This window comes from Trachemys scripta, chromosome 2, assembly GCF_013100865.1.
Source record: "Trachemys scripta elegans isolate TJP31775 chromosome 2, CAS_Tse_1.0, whole genome shotgun sequence".
Classification (NCBI taxonomy): domain Eukaryota; kingdom Metazoa; phylum Chordata; order Testudines; family Emydidae; genus Trachemys; species Trachemys scripta.
Window position 1 is genome coordinate 13,935,173 of NC_048299.1, and position 21,651 is coordinate 13,956,823.

The following is a 21,651-nucleotide window of genomic DNA, read 5'->3' on the forward strand; positions in this document are numbered from 1 at the left end:
TTACTCCGAAAAATCTATACAGTTCAACAGAGAAAAAGATGCTTGAGATCACTCTATAGAAAAGAGATATTTTCTATTAAAATTTTATAGGATAGTTTAAAAGACATCTATAGAAAAATATAATTTAAACCCTAATACTTTTCCATAAAGGAGAACTTGGCCCTTTAACTTATATCCACAACTGCATAAACATTCCTTTCTCATCTCCTCAGTCAGCAAAATATACTGGAAGTTAGTTAAGAGGGACAGTTCCGCCCCCTCCTCCCCCCCTGCAAATGAGTCACTTACCTTCTGGACCAGTTACTTCAGGTAAGTGCGTAAATTTCTCATTGCAATAGTTCCCCTCACAGCAGCAGAAAAACACTTGAGGGTTCTCTTCTGTGGCTACACATTCTTGCCTGTATCAGGAACGGGCAAGAGGAACAGGGAAGAGGGGAAAAAATTAGTGAATTGCTTTATACTGTCCTAGGAAGTGAAGAATTTGGCTGCAGTGAAGTTTCTGTTTTTCTCCTCCTTCTGTTGCATTCTGCAGACCTATAGTCTCTTAAGCTAGAAAGCTTTTTTTTTTTTTTTTTTTTTTTTAACGGAATAACCAAGAATGAGACTTTGCTGTAGAATTCTAGCTTGCAGCCCTTGTACCTGAGTGTACAAAGGAGTAAATTAAACCCAGGTAAGAGTGAACATTCCAGGACTTTTGGTAGACAGTCAGTGTGCACTTCCTTCTCTCTTCCTATAGCTTTAATCACACTTTTTCCCTCACCGGTCCTTTGCCTCCTTCAATGCACTGGATGGACAATACTCAGGGAAAGAACTGGGCTGTTGTGTAGCGAATGAGGCTGAGGACTCTTGTCTGATTTGCTCTAGCAGTTAGAAGGTGTGTACAGACTAAAGTAGGGGATTGCAGGAAGAAAAAGGATGGTCTTGTGGCTAAGGCAGGTGAATACTGCACAGGAGAACTCGGTACTACCCCTGTCTCTGTCATAGAGCTTTTATGTGATACTGAATAAGTCACTTTAATTAAAATGTGGGCAGGTGGCCACTACTTAGGTGTTAGCCATTTTCTGGGTGCTTAACTTGAGACACCTGAAGGCTGATCTACAGAAGGGCTGAGCACTCATCTCCAGCTAAATCCAATGGGAGCTGTGGATTCTCAACATGTCAGTAAAGCAACGTGATATAGAGCAATGAGTACAAGGTTGGGAGTCAGGCGGCCCTGAGTCTAATTCTGGCTCTGCCACTGATTCACCGCATGGCCTCAGGCAGTCTCTTTGTCTTAGTTTGCCAGCAGTACAACGGGGAGGAGAACATTTTCTGATCTTGCATTGGAGATAAATTCACTAATGTTTGTGTGGCACTCATACCATAGTGGCAAGCATCCTAGAAAAGACCATGAAGAAACAAAATTCCATATTCACTGCAGGCTTCGGACGGTGTGTAATAAATAAGGCTGTGATCTCTAACTGAATGATAAGCATTAAAATACCAAACAGCTGCTCCATTCCCTGAGCGCTCTCTGTTCTGTGCACTGACTGAGACAGGGATCACATGGGGGGGGGGGAACAGTACATGATCATGTAATTGAAGACTGTATTGTAATTAATATGCGAAAGTGGACCAAATTAATGTTGCACGGGCAACCTAAATTCTGGCATTTCCTAACTTTTGACTGCTTGACTTTGCAAATAAAGAAAGTTCGTTTAACATAATATTTTTGGAAGGGGGACATATTTTAAGGCTGCTCAGCTTCAATTCATTAGCAACATTCTGATCCCCATGAATTTCAAAGCCCTTAAAGGCACATTATCCAGGCACTTCAGCTCACCAGACTATACTTTGGTATTTTGTTCTTCACATCTAACTTTAAACCTTGTAACTCAGCAACACTGGATAAAAATCATTACATTTAAACAGGAAGGAGGCCAGAAACCCTCCTTGAGCCAGCCGCACCTTTGCAGTTACTGTATCTAACTACCGTATATACTTGTTCATAAGCCAAATTTTTTTAGTAAAAAAGGGAAGCACCAGAGAAGGGGGTCGGCTTATGAATGGGTAGAGAGAGGGACAGGTGGGACACAGCCCCTCCCCACAACAGAGGGAGCAAGGAGAGGCAGCACAGCCAGCAGAGCCAGAAGGGAAGAGGTGGGGTCAGAGTGTCTCTGCTTCTGGCCACGCTGCTCTCCCCCCAGCCTCCGAAGCAGCTGCAGCTCCGGGGCTGGCAGGCTGCAGCCGAGCCGCCCCACCCAGCCCAGCCCGCTGGAGCAGCTCCAGCCAGGCCAGAGACATCTTCCCCTGGCCCTCCCCAGATAAGGTGGGAAGGGATGGGATGGGGAGAGTGTGGGGGTCCCGGGCTAGGGGTGGTGTCATGTGGGGGGGTGGTCACAGAGATTACCCCCTAACCCCCCGCCCCCCCCCCCCCCACATACACAACATTTCCCCACCAGTTGCTGTCCCGGCCAGTCAGGGTAAACAGCTGGTGCGCCAGGACACTTTGTTTACTTAGGTTTACCTCTGTGCCTGTGGACACTCGAGGTAAACAAACCATCTCGGCCCATCAGCAGCTTATCCTGATGGCCCGGTAGCCAAAGTTTGCTGACCCCTGAATTATAGGGTCAGTTTATGAACGGGTTAATAATTTTTTCTATTTTTACTTATCCATCTTGGGGAGGGTCGGCTTATAAACAAACTGGCTTATGATCGAGTATATACAGCATTTCCATTTTATTGGTGTGTCCTCTCTAACAACTACCTGCATTAGTTATCTTACTTGCAACTAATAAAGAATAAGTCTTATTCATGTACTTAATATAGTTTCCTACCTCAAGTAACTACTAATTCGCTTTAAAGAATTTCCACCTAAACATTAGTACCTGTATTTTAACAAATGTAAGTTGTAGTTTTAAATATTCTCAGCTGCCTCTAGTTCAGATAACTGCAGTGCTATCTAGCCATACTGTTTCAATATTTTGTATATCTTAAAGAGATTCTTATACAGGTATCAAACAAACTTCATCAGTTTTCCACACATCCGCTTTCCTGCCAGGTCAATGCAAAAGATTTTCCAATGACTGTTGTAGTGTTCTACTACTCGCTTCCCACCCCAGTGCAAGTTGCTACTGTTTACAAACACCTGCTTTCTTTGTCAGTTTTTTACCCTCTCCAGTGTATTATCTAGTTACTTAGATTGCAGATTTGTTGCCTATGAACTGTATCAAAAGATTTCCTAAATCCAGCTAAGTTTATATGCCTAACTTCCTTCCCTCAAATACACCGAGGAAGTAATAAAACAATCACGTGTCTGACATTATTACTCTATCTGTGAATCCATGCCAAGCTTCCTTGATTGTGGCAGCAATAGCACATAGCTATAAGTAAGGGTGGAGAAGGCTCTTTTAATCCATGGCGCTATTTTCAGTGGTTTATTCCTTCATGGGGAAAAAAAAATAGCGTTTGAGCTGGAATTTCTCATACAAGATCTCAGCCAGGAAGTAATTTTATTTTATTTTTTAGTTCCAAGAAACGTCAGCCATTTGAGTTATCGAAGTGACGATGTTTCAATAAATTAAATACACCTCTACCCTGATATAACGCGACCCGATATAACACAAATGTGGATATAATGCGGTAAAGCAGTGCTCCTGGGGGGTAGGGGGGAGGCTGCGCACTCCGGCAGATTAAAGCAAGTTCCATAGAACGCAGTTTCACCTATAATGCGGTAAGATTTTTTTGGCTCCCAAGGATGGCATTATATCGGGGTAGAGGTGTAATATTTCCATATACCTTTTCCTGAACTCAGACAATATAAAACATTTCAATTTAATGGCATTAGACTTGAGTAGTTGTAGCCTTTAGTGGAGAATGCATGTTTTGCAAAGTCTGTTAGTTAAGAAATTAAGTTAATGAGTGAAAACAGCCTACTCTGCATAGGCAATTCATTATTTCCCTTAATTGGTTCAGTGTGCGCCCAGGTACACAACCCTGGGCAACTTGACATGCTACTTAGCAAGCAGTAAAATATAATATAGTGGGAGAGAACTACACTTTTTTCTATAGCTGTAAGTGCACATTTTATAGTAATTCACATGCTCTTCAAGTTAATTTTAATACTTCTTCTCCAGCGAGATTATGCACATAAATGAATTGTGCACTGTTGATTTATTTTTAAATTGTACCCTTTTCTACAGCTTTAAATGCACATGTGCCAAGTTATGGCATATTTGTTGGGTAATCACATAATGAAACACCACTTTAATGCACAAGTACAAGGGGTTTAAATATTGTAATGAACGCATAAGAATCTATATAGATTCTTACACCACATCTATGCCCTAACAGATTAGATGAGATTAAAGGACAGAGTTAAGATTGCTCTAGGAACCATAACCCTAAATGTCCTGACCTTAGCATCATTAACATCTCAACCTTGGTGTTGCAACAAGGTACCGTTTGGCATATAACACTAACCATTATCTACATTACTAAGCAAAAGACACTAGAATTTGATAGAACATGTAGATTGTCCTTTTTCCAGGCAACATCTCATAGGTAATGATGTAGCAACATAACTGCATCCGAATAAGATTGCCCTTGGGAGCCCAGCAGCTTGCGTGTGTGTGTGTGTGCTGAACACAAATGCCAGTAAAGGCCATGAGGACATTAATGCAGTTGCATTCGTTGTAAAGACACGTTTGTTACATTTTATCATTTCTCCTAGGATCAAAGCATAACAGCATGGGGGAACTAAAAGGCCACCATTAAAATACAAACTGAACACTCAAGAAATGTATAATTAAAACTGACTTGGTTAATTAAAATCTTTCTAAAAATTCAAAATGGAGTTTTCACCATTTATGTTGTTTGTTAACACCTGGTATCTCACTCAGCGTGGACCATGAAACTAGACTGGTCAGTTTGTACCTGCTGGTTCTCATGCCACAGGGTTAGTGTGTTTTCAGCATCCAATCTTGGGCATTTGAACAGGTTTTAGAAGATTGCAACCATCCTCTCTTTCTTTACAACTAGATGAGAGGGGTTGGAAGGCCCAGAAACATTCTTCTGTTGTAATACAGGATAATAATATGGCAGAAGTTGAGAACCAGTACATTACAGCATGGGGGCATTGTGTTATACCATGCACCTGTCACAATGCTGTTGTATTTGGGAGCATATGCTATAAGAGGAAATCTGGTTATGCTAAACACTCCTGTTTTGAAAATAGAAAATGGTAGTGAAACGTTCCCATTCTCACGAGGATCAGCACTACAATGACTAAGGAGTCTGGAAGGACTGATTTATTGGGTGGTGGAAAAAAAGAGTAAAATCTAAATGTCTAAATGAATATGGAGCTTGACTATGCAACTAAGATGATGGGTGTGGTGGGAAAATAAGCCAGCTACAAATATTTGAAAGAATAAGAGGAATTACTTCAGAGCTATATGGTGGGGCAGAATTACTAAGAGGAATGGGATAGAGCTAGGAACAACTTCAATGAATAGGACAGACTTTTTAACTTAGGGCCAAATTTGGCCCTGACTTAACCCCAAGGATTTCAATAGGGTTGCACAGGAAATAAGTTCAAGTAGAATTTCGTATGAGACCTAAACTCCAGAATGGTCTTTCCCAAGTAGTAGTGGAAACCTCATGTCTCAGAATACTTAAAATCAGACAGGATAAAAGAACTAGGAAATATACAGTTGGGAATAATCTATTTTCCTGCAAAAGCAGGATTAGTTCTATTTTGGCATTTAAATCGTAGAACCAGACCATCATCTTGATGACCCAGTAAGTTTTTGCCCAGACCTCTGAGTGCTATAATTCTTATATACCACCTTTTAGCTACATTTTTTTAAACTAAAAATGGGTCCAGAACTAGTGGACAGTGTTCCTTCAAACTTTGAAACTAAGGAAAACTTTTAAAAATGGCAATTGTTCTCTTTTGATAACTCAGCATTGGGTTACCCACACTTATGAGGCTTGATCATATTTTCCTAAAATCCAAGCTCTTTAATGCATCCACACCCTTCACACAGCAGCGCCCATCTCCCCTACAGCTGACTACAGACAGCACCACACCCCAACACACTTGTACTTCCGTGGTCCATCCCCTCAGTCTCTGCCAAACTACAATCCTACCCTCAACCCAGCTAGCAGGGACAGGGAGTAAAGAAACCCTTTACAGTATCATTAAAGCAAAAACATCCCAAACGCTAATACAGATCTTGGGGGGTGTTTTCCTAGACAGCTCCAAATGACTCCATGTTTTCCTTTATGTAGCCAAGTACTCTTGGAAGAACATATTGCTCTTCACTCAATGGTACAGGACACATTTTTCAGAGCATGCCAGAATTGCTTAGCTTTCCTGTAAAAAAATACCCCAAAAAGTGCCTTTTGTGGCTTCCATACTGAAAGCAAAGAGTTCTTAAGTGAGAATTTTGAGAGACACACAAGCAATTAAAGCAGGTTAATGGGGCCCAGTTGAATTGGGCTGCTTCTGGACATCACTAATGCAATTTGCAAGCCTTTCCCACTTGAAATACAATTTAAATTTGTAGCTATTACCTGTCATAGCAGTTGAAGTCATCTAACCAGCAGCCTTTCTTCACCAACTCAATGGAGCCAGAGTTGTTTCTCCAAGAAGCATAGCAATGGAGACGTTTGTCCTTCTCTCCTTCACAGCGTTCCACACCACTCTGATTGGTCTTCTCCAGCTCCCAGTTGGCATTGTAGTAGATGCATTCCCTTGTCTCTGCCTCCCCATGACCTGGCCCTGAATATCAAAACCAAAATGTGCTTACATGAAACCAAAGTTAAATACATGAAAAGACATTTTCACATGATTAGCTGCTGAGCGTCAGTGAAGTGGGTATACTACTTAGTGTGCATGTTTTATCTTTATCCATACTTTACATGGAACACAGCCCTGTAACAGCTGAGCATCTCACATTTAATTAACTCATTTATCTTCCCCACCCCTGTGAGGCAGAGAAGTATTATTCTCATTCTGCAGACAGGGAACTAACCCACAGAGAGGTTATGAGATTTGCTCAAGGTCAGATAGGATAGGAAGTCTATGGGAAGGCTAAGAATTGAACAGCGATCCCCTTGAGTGTCAATCCAGTGCCTTAACCACAAGATCATCCTAGGAGGAAGTATAATGTTCAAGTGACAAACAACTTCCTGCAGAGATTTGTGTGGCCTCACCTTCAGTACAGGAATATAGCCCACAAAGGCCTAGGTATGGAATGTGTTGTGCCACCTTAAACTGAGTGGGCTCCACTTAACTCAAAACAGAGCATTATGAGATGTACCTTCTCATTAAATAGGAGGGATGCTGGAATAGTCTCCCTTACCATGGAAACCGAGTAAAACCCAGGGCCCCAGGAAAGTTGTTACAGGTACGTTTGGGATTTCCCTGGTGTAACAATGCTGGTAAATTAACACAAGTGCAACCAACATTTCAGAACTATTAGTAGGCCAGCTTACCAAGAAAATACACTTCCAAAACTCACCATCATGCCTAAGTGGAGTATATGACATTTTGTATGCCCTAACCATTAAGGAAGTTAGTGTTTTGCTGGACCCGCATACAGTGTAATCACTCCCCTCACCAAGACAGGAACATTCTATCTGAAGGACGAGATTCCTTTGGGGTCTGAGGGAATTACTCGTGAGGGGTGAAATTCACCCTGGGCCTCACCAAAGTCCCACTTAAACCCTATTATAATAAATGAATATACATTTCTACACGTTCGGCTATTCTGAAGGTGTAAGTGGGACATCAGCCTCAGGCTGGGTCTCTGCACAGGGGTGAATTTCATTCAACACAATTCCCTTCTTCCCTCCCCCCATTAACTTGACTAAGGCACACACAGTAACTGGGTTGAGTTAAATAAGCCACCATGAACTGGTGCAAGCAAGGAGTCTCTCATCGTCCTACTGATACTAACTAGAAGCTAAAGTAATATAACAAGCCCTCACTGGATTCAAAATGAAGTGCTGCCAAAAACTGTTACACTGATCCAAAGTACCAAAAGAATTTTTTTGAATTGAAAAAGGGATCAAGTATGAGATGAACAGATCACACTCAGACATGCACAGTCTTGTGTCTCAAAACTCCTAGCTTTGTTATAGACATTCTGTAGGAGGTATTTTAAAGACGAACGTTAAAAGTAGGAGGAGAAATCAAATGCAACAAGACACATCAAGAACAGAGTATAAATAGAAACCCCAGAAACATCACCACTGAGCCACAAATAGCAGGTTGCTTTTTAAACTCCTGCTGAGATGCTGAACTATAAACACATTACACACAACCAGAAATAGTTTAAGTTTTCAAATTAGTATTATCCTCTTAGGCTGTAGCCATACCACCATGGGATCACCCAGGTTAAAACAAGGTCAGGCCTGGTCATTATTTTGACAGGCTGCTTCCAAGGAAAATCTAGGTATTGGCAATTCAGTAAACAACACTGAATCAATCCCCCAGCCTGGTGATAAAGGAACAATCGTGCTGCTAGAAGTGTCATTATCAGGCTGAGATGTAAAAATCTAGCTCCTGACTCCTTGTGGCCAATGAAAATCTCAATGCACTTTCAGGGTTCAATTCTGCCCACTTTACAAGGCAGACCTTGAGGTGAAGGCACTTAGTCCCCATTACTACAGTATCTGAGCACCGCACAATCGTTAAAATTTATCTGCACAACAACCCCATGAGGTAGGACAGAGCTATTATCTTCACTTTACAGATGAAGAACTGAGGCACAGAGAGAGACTAAGTGACTTGCCCAAGGTCACACAGGAAATCTGTGGCAGAGCGAGGAATTCAACTTGGGTCTCGCAAATCCCAGGCTAGCATCCAAACCTCTGGATCCGCCTTCCTTTCTACAGCCTGTAACCTTCTGATGTGCATTAAATCTTCCTCACTTCCTCTCTGAATTGTTGTAGGGTGGTAAGATTTGCCTTCATTTCACTGGTGGGAGTACTCTGGAGAAAGCTTGGAGAGTGGTTTGCATTCAAGGTGCTATGCTAGTGTAAATTTAGCCTTGTCTACACCAGGAAACTAGCCTACTACTGACAACTGGTGCTGAACAAGGTTTAAGTACAAGGATGGACCAGGACAAGCCAGGGCTTCTGAAATGGTGCTGAACATGGTTTGCCATGAGCCATTCTTGCAGTTAAATCTTGCTCTGCACCAAGTCAGCTGCCCTGGTTACTTGACTTGATCTATCATCAGCACTGGGTAATTCCTCTAGTGTGGAGAAGACAGACTGGAGGAACTCTCTATATTTTTAAGAGGTGTTTAATTCTCCAATACCTCTTTTTTCCCCTCCCCAAGTAGAATGTTTAATCTGTATCATGGGAGAGATTTAAAAGGGTGGGAAACAGCCATAAAGTGGAGCTTTAAAACAGAAAATTATATTCAAAACACACACAAGAGAGTTCAGTTTTAACAGCACCTGAAGGTTTTATCAGCACTTGCAAATCTCCATCCAAGTCCTCCTCTGACAAGTTGCTTACTATAGTAAAAAACAGCCACAAATATTCCCAGACACAGAGAAGCGTCAATATTGCTGCCTCTCCGCAAAGCCTTTGCATTTGATCTGTTGATATTTACATGACAATTTGTTATAGAATTAAGCCTGTTAAATACCCAGTGAAATCAGCAGCAAATAATGGACAATTGTCTTGTGTGTAGGAAAGTAAGGGATGCCTTTTTTTCTTTGAAAGCTATGAATGAATGTCTTTGCTTTATTGTAATATATAACATGGCTTCCATCTTAAACAGCTGCTGATTGCTAGCCTATATTTAACATAATCTTCTGGTCTTCTCTAGAAAATGATTGCACAATCAAAGGATGCATCAAGATCAAGAATTCCATAAAATCTTCTCCACAGAACCAAAGAGGGATAATATTCCCCAACTTTCCACTAAGCTCACTGGAGTGAGATTTTTCTTACTTCCCTACCCAAACCTCCTAGATGGCAGCCTCATCTAGTGAACCAAACAGAGGAGTGGTAGTCCCCAATTCTAGTCCCAGCTCAGACAACTCTCTGTATAACCTCAGGCACAAATGTATAACCTCCACTACCCCCTCTCTAAAGGGGGGAGAATATAATTTGCAAGGATGTTGTGATGAGTAATGTTTGCACAGTGCTTTGGAAAGGAAATGTAAAAAGCAGTAGTTGTAGTTCTGGGACCAAGAAGCAACAGATACTTGAGCATGAGAAATTCTGTAATGAGCCTGGGGCATACCCCCGCCCCTCCCCCCCATAGAACACGGGTCTTCTCTGGCGCAAGCTTCAGACTAAGGGTAAGACTTGCTTCCCCCCAAAAAATCTAAATCTACATCCAACAAATATGCCAAAAAGCCCTTTGGTGTCTTATCTGCTCCACCCGTCCACCCAAGATACAGAAAAAATGTGTTTTCTTTGTTTAAAAAAAAAAAAAAAAATAGCCCTTAAGGGTAGTTGTCTTAAAGAAACACTTCTTTATAAACTGCGCTGTTTGCAACATGCTCTTAGTCGTAAACAGCCCTTTGGCAAGCATCTTATCCTGCTGTTTCTACAGCTACAAGGACCAAGGTGGGACCCTTTTGTTTTTCTCCAGGACAGTCTCAGCAGGAAGTTGCACAGCTTTAGGAATGAGTGTTAAATGACCTGCAGCTGCAGCGCAACCTTCTGTAATGGGTCATGATGAGCCCTGGTCTACACTACAAACTTATGCCGGTATAACTATGTCGCTCAGGGGTGTGGAAAACCCACACGCCTGAGCCACGCAGTTATACCGACTTAGCTCCCAGCGTAGGCCCTACTAGATCTGCTTCTCAGGGAGGCGGAGTACCTAGACTGATGGGAGAACCTCTCCCATCAACTTAGGGCTTGGCTACACTCGGGACTTCACAGCGCTGCCGCTGTGTGAGCAGTGTGAGTGTAGTCGCAGCGCTGTATGTACTTCACCTCTCCGAGGGGAATAGCTTGCAGCGCTGCGAGTGAGCGTGCAGCGCTGCAGGCTCTGATTACACTGGCGCTTTACAGCACTGTACTCGCTGCGCTCAGGGGGGTGTTTTTTCACACCCCTGAGCGCAGCAAGTTGCAGCGCTGTATACCGCCAGTGTAGCTAAAGCCATAGGTAGCATCTTCACTAAGCACTACAGCTTCACCGTTGCACCGCTGTAAGTGTAGACAAGCACTGTGACTGAAGTTGGTAGCAAAATGCATTCTTTGCAGCCTCTGTATTAAAACAAAGTTAAAATAAATTGAATGAAGGTGGGGAGACTTAAATAGGTTGACAATATCCCTTTAAGGAAGAAAGCACAGTGTAGGTGTCACTTCATAGCTTGTGTAGTCCCTTTTAATAACTAAAATGAAAACTATTCAAGGAACAGGTTGAGTCAAAATAGATTGCATAAAAATTAGTACAGAATAATGGGTAATTTACCAAAATTTGGGGCCTGATTTTCAGAACTACAGGGCTTAAATTGTCTTGTAAATACAAATGTATGCACAACTTATTTATTTGCAAACAGGTGGTTACATGCCTATATGGCTATTTGTGTATGTAATTTTACATTATAGGAGGACCGTGCTTGCACACTGAATTGTTGCAGTTGCATGTACCAAATAAGCAACTATGCATACATATTTGCATACATAATTATGAAAACCAAGCCATGTCTGTCTTACTGGGTATCTATAACAGATCAAAGAGCCATTACGGGAGAGATATAAGCCACGAAGAAAACAAAGAGGACCCAGAAAAAAATAGTTTCAGAGTAGCAGCCTTGTTAGTCTGAATCCACAAAAAGAACAGGAGTACTTGTGGCACCTTGTATGCATCCAAAGAAGTGGGCTGTAATCCACGAAAGCTTATGCTCTAATAAATTTGTTAGTCTCTAAGGTTCCACAAGTACTCCTGTTCTTTTTTCCAGAAAAAAATATATGCATAGATTTTTTGGCTTGAATAATACCTCAAAACATACTAAAGGTCAGCATGGTGGTGAAAATAGACTTTCTGTATTTGTCCATAAAAATCAACATCTGTCTTAAAAAAAATTTTTTTTTCCAAAGTCACACCCCTTTCCCTATATTTGTGCAGCACAACAACAACAACAAATCTCTTAAATGGAGTGGACTTCATTATATACCTAATAGGCCCAGAAAAACTCTAAAAGAGCATCCAGTCTCATCTCTAAAGGGCCTTGAACGAATCCACCTTTACAAAGTGCTTCTAAAATTGTTTATTCCCTCAGCATAAGTGGAAATTAAAGGGAGTGAAATGCCTGCAAGATGCATGGAAACTTTTTAAAAACACCATTAGACAGATTCAAACTGTGTGTGTAACCCCAATCAAAAAACAAACGAACAAAATAAGAGACCAAAAAATGCCACCAAGGCTAAACAGACTAAAAGAGATGCTTAGAAGCAAAAAGGCATCCTTTAAAAATTAGAAGTCAAATCTTAGTGAGGAAAATAGGAAAGAGCATAAATGCTGGCAAGTCAACTGCAAAAGTATACTTCGATAGGCCAAAAAAGAATTTGAAGAGCATCAACCTCATGACGACATTTTGAGCTGAACGATTTGCTGAATTCCTGCAGATATAAGGAGTGCCTTGCTTATTTTTCCACCCTATTTATAAAGCCTTTACATTATAGGTGCTCCACAAATAAGTTAACATCTATACACCATGAATTTACCAAACAAAAATCCAGTCTACTGGTATTAGCATCTGTCACCAGTGCCCAAGCTTCTTCCAGGTTAATAGACTGGCACAGCAACCTCTGCTTGATCAAAGCCCAGTAATGAATCAAACTGGATTGTAAGGCTTCACACCACTTTGAAGTGACATGTCCTCAAAGGGAGGAGGGGACAGGGTCTTGACTAGTTCCACCTTAGGTTAAAAATACCTGGTACAACCAAGACCAGCTGAAAGCATTTTTGTTTTTAAAGCCATATAAGGTTTATAACTCCCTAAAACCAGAATTCAGTACAACACCGGGAACACCAGCCACAGAATGTGTAGAAGGAAGATTAGCTTGAGTTCTGTTTTCTGTCAATAGACTAGGTAGCTCCCAAGACAAAAGCTCTGAAGTTTTCTGTCAATCAGTGGCTGTTAAACTATTCTGAACATATATAATATAACCATGGTAACCGGTGGTGATGTCATTACAGCCAGTCTCAAAAAGGACAGGAGGCTTTAAGTCATTTTCTTTTAAAATTAAAAAAGGAACTTCATATTAAGAAATGCATCCTCTCTACTCACCAGGGATGACAATAACCAGGGGCTTCTATATTCACACCATGACTCAGACTTCACCGCTTCCACAGACATCTATGTAGTGATTCCTTCTCCTCCCCCACTATTTTTTTTAAACTTGGGCTCAAGTCAATTAAAGATAACAAGGAAATTATTCAAAAGAATTAGATTATTACACTTTTTTCTCAAACCGCTAATATAATGCATTCCTTGAAATATAGGGAATATATTTTTAACAGACATTAGCAGCAACTTGGGAAAAGGATGCAATAAAGATTTAATTCTTTTGAATAATTTCCTGTCATTTTAAATTGAATAGGGTTTGTTTCTTTCTCAAAGTTCTAGAAAAAAAAGCCCATGAAAGACCACAGAAGCCCAGAATTGCTCAAAGTCCATAACACCAGGTAAGTATTCTTGTTTACAGAAAACAGCTCAGTGACATGGAAACACTATCTGATTTACTGAAATATTGCGCGCACACACACACACACACACACACACACACACACACACACACACACAAGTGAGGCTAATCTGTTGGCCCAAAGCAGAGGATCACTCAGGAAAAGGTTTAACAAATCATTGCTTTGCCTAGGTAAAATCTGATCCAAGAAGGTTTAGCTAGGTCATGAGCATTAGCACCACTACCCTGCACCAGTAAAAAAAAAAAGCATTGCCAGTAGTCAGTCAATTTCTGGAAATAGGGCATTTTCAATTTCAGCTCAACTGGTCATTTTGATATTTTGTTTAAAGGAGGGGATCAGATTATTCATCCATTAGGAAATTCTATTTTGTGTAACCTCAGTTAAGGACAAAGCCAAAATGTCATTATTTTTTCCCCTTTACATCACTAACTATATCTGTCTCAGAAAGGTTTTGGTTCTTTAATAAAAACACCAGGGAGATCAATCAAAAGCATTTAATGCCTTGTTGCTCCTGCAGTTCATGTTTAAATGCTCTTTGGGTCGCAAACGAGGCAATTTGGACAGTCAGAGCTCAAACTGGATTAGTAATCACAAAAACCCAGTGGGGGATGTGTGTTATATTATTTGCAGTGGTGTTGTAGCTGTGTTGGTCCCAGGATATTAGAGAGAGGTGTGAGAGGTAATATTTTATTGGTCCAATAAAAATATATTACCTCACCTACCTTGTCTGTGTTATATTAGACAGACAGACCAGTGCTGTATCTAAGAGGACAAAACACCACAAAGGTTAGGAAATTGTGCATCGGAGCAAGGCATGGCCACACAGCACTTGCCTCCATATATCTCAATGTGTGGAGGGAAGCATGGAGTGTGGCACAATTGGGATTTGTTTATTAACATCCTAAGGGATGCATGCTTCTGTCCGACCCTTGCCACAGAGTTAATAGGCAAATGCCAACCATTTCTCCATTAACCCTACTCATTAGGAAGTGTCTCTCCACAGTTTCCTTGCTTCACTAAACCAAGACATTGCCTTGCTTGACAAATGATATCTTCAGAAGGCCTTTTTTCTCTCCCTGTATCACTGGATTTCAGATATGCAGCCTTTATAGAGGGCAAGCTATTGCATAGCACCATGAAATGTCTTTTGGGATATTTCTCTTAAGTCTCTCTGAAACACACTTTTATATCGGCATGAATTATGAGATTATTTCTTCTTTGTATTGCCATAGCACTCAGGAGTTCAGTCACGCACCACAATCCCATTGTGCTAGTTGTACAAACACCTAAAAAGAGTCTGTTTCTGCCCCCAGCTGCTTACAATCTGAGTGGAAGAAAATCTGAGAGTTTAAAAGTGAGGTTTTTTTTATATATCCTAAAGGCATTTCCTGTTAAAGTCAACCAAAGAGAGGAGATACTTCCGATCAGATGTCAGAGATAACTAAGCGTTCTTTCCCACCATTTCATATGCGTCCACAACATTCCATCTCCCTGCTCACTACCCCATTCCACCACTGTTTTGAATCCCAGGAAAACCCTGTCAGGCCTGGTCCCCACTAACGCCCCACTTCGGACTAAGGTACGCAAATTCAGCTACGTTAATAACGTAGCTGAATTCGAAATACCTTAGTCCGAACTTACCGTGGGTCCAGACGCGGCAGGCAGGCTCCCCCGTCGATGCCGCGTACTCCTCTCGCCGAGCTGGAGTACCAGCGTCGACGGCGAGCACTTCCAGGATCGATCCCAGAACATCGATTGCCTGCCGCCGGACCCTCCGGTAAGTGTAGACGTACCCTCAAAGACGGCTCTTCATTTCCTAGCTCTTCTCCAGGGAGAGAGTAGTCATGTGTTTATAACATGCAATATAGACCTATAACAATGTAGAAATAAGAAGTCTCTGGTGAACTGCCATTGCCAGAAAGCTTCAGTGTCTGAACAGCAGCACTTCACCCGCCACACATGGTCCTCTGAGTTTCATCAGCAGGGACATTTCAAATATGCTTTCAAATGTGCTGAGTCTATTAAGACTGGGCCCAAAGTGCTTTTCTACTGATTCTGCTTGACATTTCTAAATATCACAATTCCAAATTTAATTCACTGGTAATTGGAAAAACTGTAATGCATGTAAATGGACAAGACGATATTGAAGGTCAGGCATCAAGAAACTGTGCCCTTAAAATAGTGGCTCCCAAACTATGGAGTGTGCCCTTTAGGGGGCATGACTAAACATTCGGGGAAGGCGCAGCAGGTCCAGGACCAGCCCCTACGGAGGGCAGGGAGGAAACACAGGCCAACCCCACTCTGCCCCCAGCTCTGCTCCTGGCCCTGGCCCCTGCACCAGGCCTGCTTCCAGCCCCCATCACGGCTTCCAGGGGAGCGTGGACCAGATAAGGGCAGGAGAGAGTGAGCAAAAAAGTTTGGGGACCTCTGCCCTACAAACGAATGTGCTTGTCATCTTGTCACCCTCTTACACTCGACTAACCAAAGCTTAAGAGCTCGGCAGTGTTTTTGGCAGGATGTACAGGAAAGAAAGTAAAACGGTACAATCTTTCTTTAAACTGCCAGGACAGATCATGTAAAACATGGTTTTTAAAGTCTGCCATAAATCAAAATCCAAATATTCTGGATTCCCTGTCCTGCCTAAAAGGAGATGCAATGGGAGAAACCTGCCAAGATATAAGTGACCTACTACATTACAATTTCTAGCAAGTAATGGATATGAAATATATAATGGGAGTGAAATGCACAAGTTCCTCCTAATATTTTAATGGCACTATTTCAACCCAGTCACTTTGTCTATAGTCACTTTGTCAGCAAGTTATCAGGGCAAGTGGGAGGCTCAATGGAAGAGTTATGTTGATGCATCTACGGTAGCTAAAAGGAGATTCTGTATGCTTGGAAGTTAATTTCTCCAAGTTCTTCTCTACTACTTTGTGGTTTGTAGGGTTATTTTAACCTTTACTTGCCACCAGGCTCACAAAGGGGAAAAGGAAGTCTTGTTAGATCTTTCCTCTCCAAAGGCAAGAGACACCAAATCCCAATTCAAGTCTCAGAGAAAAAATTTATTTTCTGGCTTTATGCTAGGGCCTCCACTTTGTTCATATCAGAAAATCAAACAACAGCAAGACAGCCTCTGTTCAAGAAAGGCAGAAGGAGCTAAATGAGGAGAAGTGCTGCAGATCGAGAATAAAGGTGGCAGTTTGCTTGAGTAGCATCAGCTTCAGCAGAACATAAGCCTTTATTAACTAGGATCCTCATCTGCATAAGCACATACGGTGAAACTTGCTGTGGTGTGACAGGCCAGAGCATACCCTTCTGCATGGGTCCAGCCCTGCAGTAGAGAGGTTAGGTGGTGGATGTTGCTGGTAAAAAGGTGTCTAGGTTGGCGGAACAGGGCTCATTGCCTATGGTAATTGCAGTAGAGCCGTGTTTCTGTCCCAAAACCTCTCCATTCCTTCCACCGTGCATAAAACTCAGTGTCACTTAAAAAAAAAAGGCAGCACCCTGGGTTTGGAAGTCTTCAATCCAACCTGCACGTGCGTTCAGCGGGAGTTTCTCATCATCTGCTTTCACCAGTGGTTGAAACTAGCCCTGAATAGTTCCACCATATCCTATCCATTGTAAGAGGCTGCTAAGATCATCTACACAGTTTCTTTTAGGCTGCAAGCAGATTGACATCTGAATCAGACAGTTGGGGTCCCAGTTTTTGAGGACTTGATTTTGCTAGTGCTAAGCTGAGTTATCGCCCAGTACTCATATACTTTTCCAATGCCTGACAGCATCCATCAGCAAGCGTGGCCAATGCCTTTCCTCTTCGGTCAGGAAAGGTGATTAGTTTTTGGCCTGAGTAAAACATGCGCCAGAACTTCAAAGTCAGGCTTGTGGCTCTTTCTCCCTATTCTCATTACACCAGTTTTGTTCAGGCAGCAAAGTCTTAACTTCCTTCCTTGCACTATCATCATAGACCGTTAAATTCTATGGAAGCTGGTCCTCTGGTTTATAACCAGAGATTGCAAACGGGATGAGCTCACTTGATGCTGATCTGTAGCCTCTTTTTCCATCCAGAGTCAATAAGTTATACCAATAATTCTGCAGACCTTCAATGACACCTTGAGTTCCAGCAAAATCCATGCACGACTGCCTGCAGACTGCTCTGATGGACGCAAAGCCTGTGCAATTTTAGTGGGCTAATCAGGGCGGGGGGGGGGGGGGGGAATCCTAGCACACTACATGGAGTAGAACCTTCCTCGCTGCTGCAAGTTTTGTTTGAGTAACAAATTGTGGCTTTTAGCCATCAGTCAGATTTTAGAAGCACCATCCTCACCAAGATGGCTTACTCACAAAGCTCTTGTGCAGGGGAAGCTATTTCAGGGAGCACACTGAAAAGCAAATGCTTGCGCAGTGAAGAATGATCTTCTTCGGCTTATAATCAGTGTTTATATTGATAAATGACAAACATGCACTACATCCCAAACATCAATTCCTCAATTCAATCCATTTGAGGGCATTTGGGAACTTCAGAGGATTCATTGGGGGCAAGTGACACCTTTTATATTGTGTTCTAGACTTCCACAGAGTGCAGCTTCCCTATCAAGAAATATGAAAACACTTACACTGGCTTTTTAAAGCATCTTCTCCAACTTTCACTGTTATTTCAAGAGTTAATTAGCTTCAGTCAAAGAAAGCAAAGAGGCTGAATGAGAGAATGAATGAAAAAAAGGCGCAAAGAAAAGCAACTCTCTAGCCTTTGCAATCAGACACTGGCCTTAAGCCCCCCAAAGGAAGTCAGGACATTCCTGAAATTCTTCAGAGCAGGAGAAGCAAAGTAGTCAAATAAGATGCCAATTTCTCCAGCCTTTTTGTTCCTAATGGTAAATCCCATATAAGCAATTCTGTCAGCCCCTTTTGCAATGAAATTTGCTCCCAAGTGACTACACCACATTTAGAACCTATTTCATGTTTACAGAAATTTACCTTTCTTCTTTGGATCTGTTGAAACAAGGCCGTAACCAAATGACCTGATGAAGGAATGTAGCACAATCCAATACCACCATGAAACTTCCAGTGATTGTTTCTAGTACAATAATGAAAAGCATGAAGAAAGGGCCAGATAAGGGCAATGATTCTTTAAAGACATTTATAAAAGGGTGAAGTTCTTTTATGTAAAGAGTAAATAAATTAGTTTCCCATATTATCCTTCAGCTTGATTTCATGCACCAACCAGCAGCTGCATATCAATTCCACTTTGAAATCTATATGTGTTTGAGTACAAGTACAGTCCAAGAGATTTAAAACCCCACTTGTCTGTCCAAGAGATGGAATTCCATTGAACAACTTTGAGTTCCTGTACAAAACACATTCCCTTCCTCTAAAGCTACAGATGTTCATAAAACAATCCCGACCACGCAGAAGTAACACACACCACACTCAATATGGACAAACATTTTCTTCCCACATTCCTATCCTGATGTCATGTACTCAATAGCCTCACTTCAGGAAATTGACACATTGCGCCTTAGCGATTCAACTTTACATTTAAACATTGGTTAGTTCCCATGGTGATTAGATTCAAATATTTCAGAAACAATATGAAGAAATTTTATAAGGAAAGAATAGGAAGTCATCCAGGAACATTTAACTGTACTGAATCTGATAAACCATAGGGCAGCAGGCCTGGGGGGTCTCTGAAAAGTCAATTTCGCTGCTATTAATAGAGAAATGTGAGACTCATTTGAACTTTGTTATGGAGGTCCCCAAAACTACCAACATGGACGATGCAACTGTAACTCAGTGCTGAGTCTTGCAGGTCCCCCTCTGTGCCGATCCACAGAAGATACGAATTGCTTCAGCCCCCAACTTCACCGGCTTGGCTCTTTCGCTCAAGCTATAGCACCTCATGCTTTTAGCTGAGGAGAGCCACTGGTTCAATCCACCGTGTGTCAGCCAAGATGTCAGGCTTCACACAATCATCGCACCTCTTTAAAATCTTCTCTGAACACTTTCAGTGTCCCATGAACCCAACTGTTCCAAACTTCTCCCAGACAAACCCAAGGGCTGTACCTAATTCGCACAGACTAGGCAGCTGCCAACTTCTTTAACAGGACTAAAGACTCTGAGCACACAGGGCTCCCCATGAGACACCACCACAGCTGTGTACCGCTGGAACCCCTTTGTTTCTGAGAGAGAGAGAGCTGCGAACAAGACCCTCTGTGATGGGACCTTGACACAGGAGCTCAGTTTGAAAAATCCTGACTCCATGCACCTTCAGGACACACTGCAATTCTCACCTATGGAAGGTCATGAAGGGGGCTGGCAGCTGTGGGTGAGGTGGGATTCGTTTGGGTTTCATTCTATGTTGGTTATTTTCTGGTTTTGATGCAAGTGATAGCTATTGGCTCTATTTCTTATATGCCAAAGGATCCTTGGGCTCAGGGATATTAATCTCTCTTTAATATTATTCAGGCATTGAAATAAATGTTGCATCTCCGATTACTTTTATAAAATTGTGTTCCAATACCCTTGCATTCTCTATTTAAGTGCTTTTATCTAATCACTGCCATTTATCTGACCGTCTCCATGCCAGGCCATGACGAGCTCTTATTATCTTCATTAAAACCCCGTCACTTGAAGAGACAGGCCAGTCCTCACTTACAGACAGCCCCCCAACCTGAAGCAAATACTCACCAGCCACCACACAACAAAAACACTAACCCAGGAACCTATCTTTGCAACAAAGCCTGTTGCCAACTCTGTCCACATATCTATTCAAGGGACATCATCATAGGACCTAATCACATCAGCCACACCATCAGAGGCTCATTCACCTGCACATCTACCAATGTGATCTATGTCATTACGTGCCAGCAATGCCCCTCTGCCATGTACATTGGCCAAACAGGACAGTTTCTACGCAAAAGAATAAATGGACACAAATCGGACGTCAAGAATTATAACATTCAAAAACCAGTCGGAGAACACTTCAACCTCCCTGGTCGCTAAATTACAGACCTAAAAATTGCAATACTCCAACATAAAAATCTTCAGAAACAGACTCCAATGAGAAACTGCAGAATTGGAATTAATTTGCAAACTGGACACCATTAAATTAGGCTTGAATAAAGACTGGGAGTGGATGGGTCATTACACAAAGTAAAACTATTTCCCCAGGCTAATTTTCCCCTCTACTGTTACTCACACCTTCTTGTCAACTATTGGAAATGGGCCATCCTGATTATCACTACAAAAGTATTTTCTCCCCTGCTGGTAATTGCCCACCTTAATTGATTATTCTCATTAGTTAGTATGGCAACACCCATTTTTTCACGTTCTCTGTGTGTATATATCTTCCTACTATATTTTCCACTGCATGCATCCGATGAAGTGGGTTTTAGCCCACGAAAGCTTATGCTCAAATAAATTTGTTAATCTCTAAGGCCTTGTCTACACTACGAGGCCAAACAGGACAGTTTCTACGCAAAAGAATAAATGGACACAAATCGGACGTCAAGAATTATAACATTCAAAAANGGAGTACAGAAGTCGAATTAAAGAGACCTCTATGTCGAACTAAATAGCATCGCAGTGTGGACGGGTGCAGGGTTAATTCGATGTAATGGCGCTAACTTCGACATAAACGCCTAGTGTAGACCAGGCCTAAGGGGCCACAAGTACTCCTCATTCTTTTTGCTGATACAGACTAACACGGCTACTACTCTGGAAAATGCTCTCTCAGCAATTCTCACAAGAGATTTACCACTAGGAATAAGCAAAAAACTAACTTGAGTCTCTGCAATGAAGAAACGGGTGGCTGCATAGCACGCGGTATTCATGGACTGCAGATGTTCCAGCCACCCATGACTTGTATTCCATGTAGTGTTCACCAGATCATTTTCACATCAACTGAGAGACTCCCACTGAGCCCCAAACCAGCAAAGCACCTAAGAAGGAGCATAACTAAGGCTGGATCATTAAAAGGC

The 21,651-nt window shown here is 41.9% G+C and overlaps 1 protein-coding gene across 1 annotated transcript in view; it reads right to left on the bottom strand.

The window, feature by feature from the left end:
- Positions 1 to 21,651, bottom strand: part of ACVR2B (activin A receptor type 2B) — a 166,486-nt gene that overhangs the window by 39,406 nt on the left and 105,429 nt on the right. The window contains exons 2-3 of the mRNA XM_034759946.1: positions 6,556 to 6,763; positions 289 to 398 (exon numbers count right to left, since the gene is read on the bottom strand). Of these exons, the coding sequence (XP_034615837.1) occupies positions 289 to 398; positions 6,556 to 6,763 (318 nt within the window). The remainder of the gene's footprint in view (positions 1 to 288; positions 399 to 6,555; positions 6,764 to 21,651) is intronic.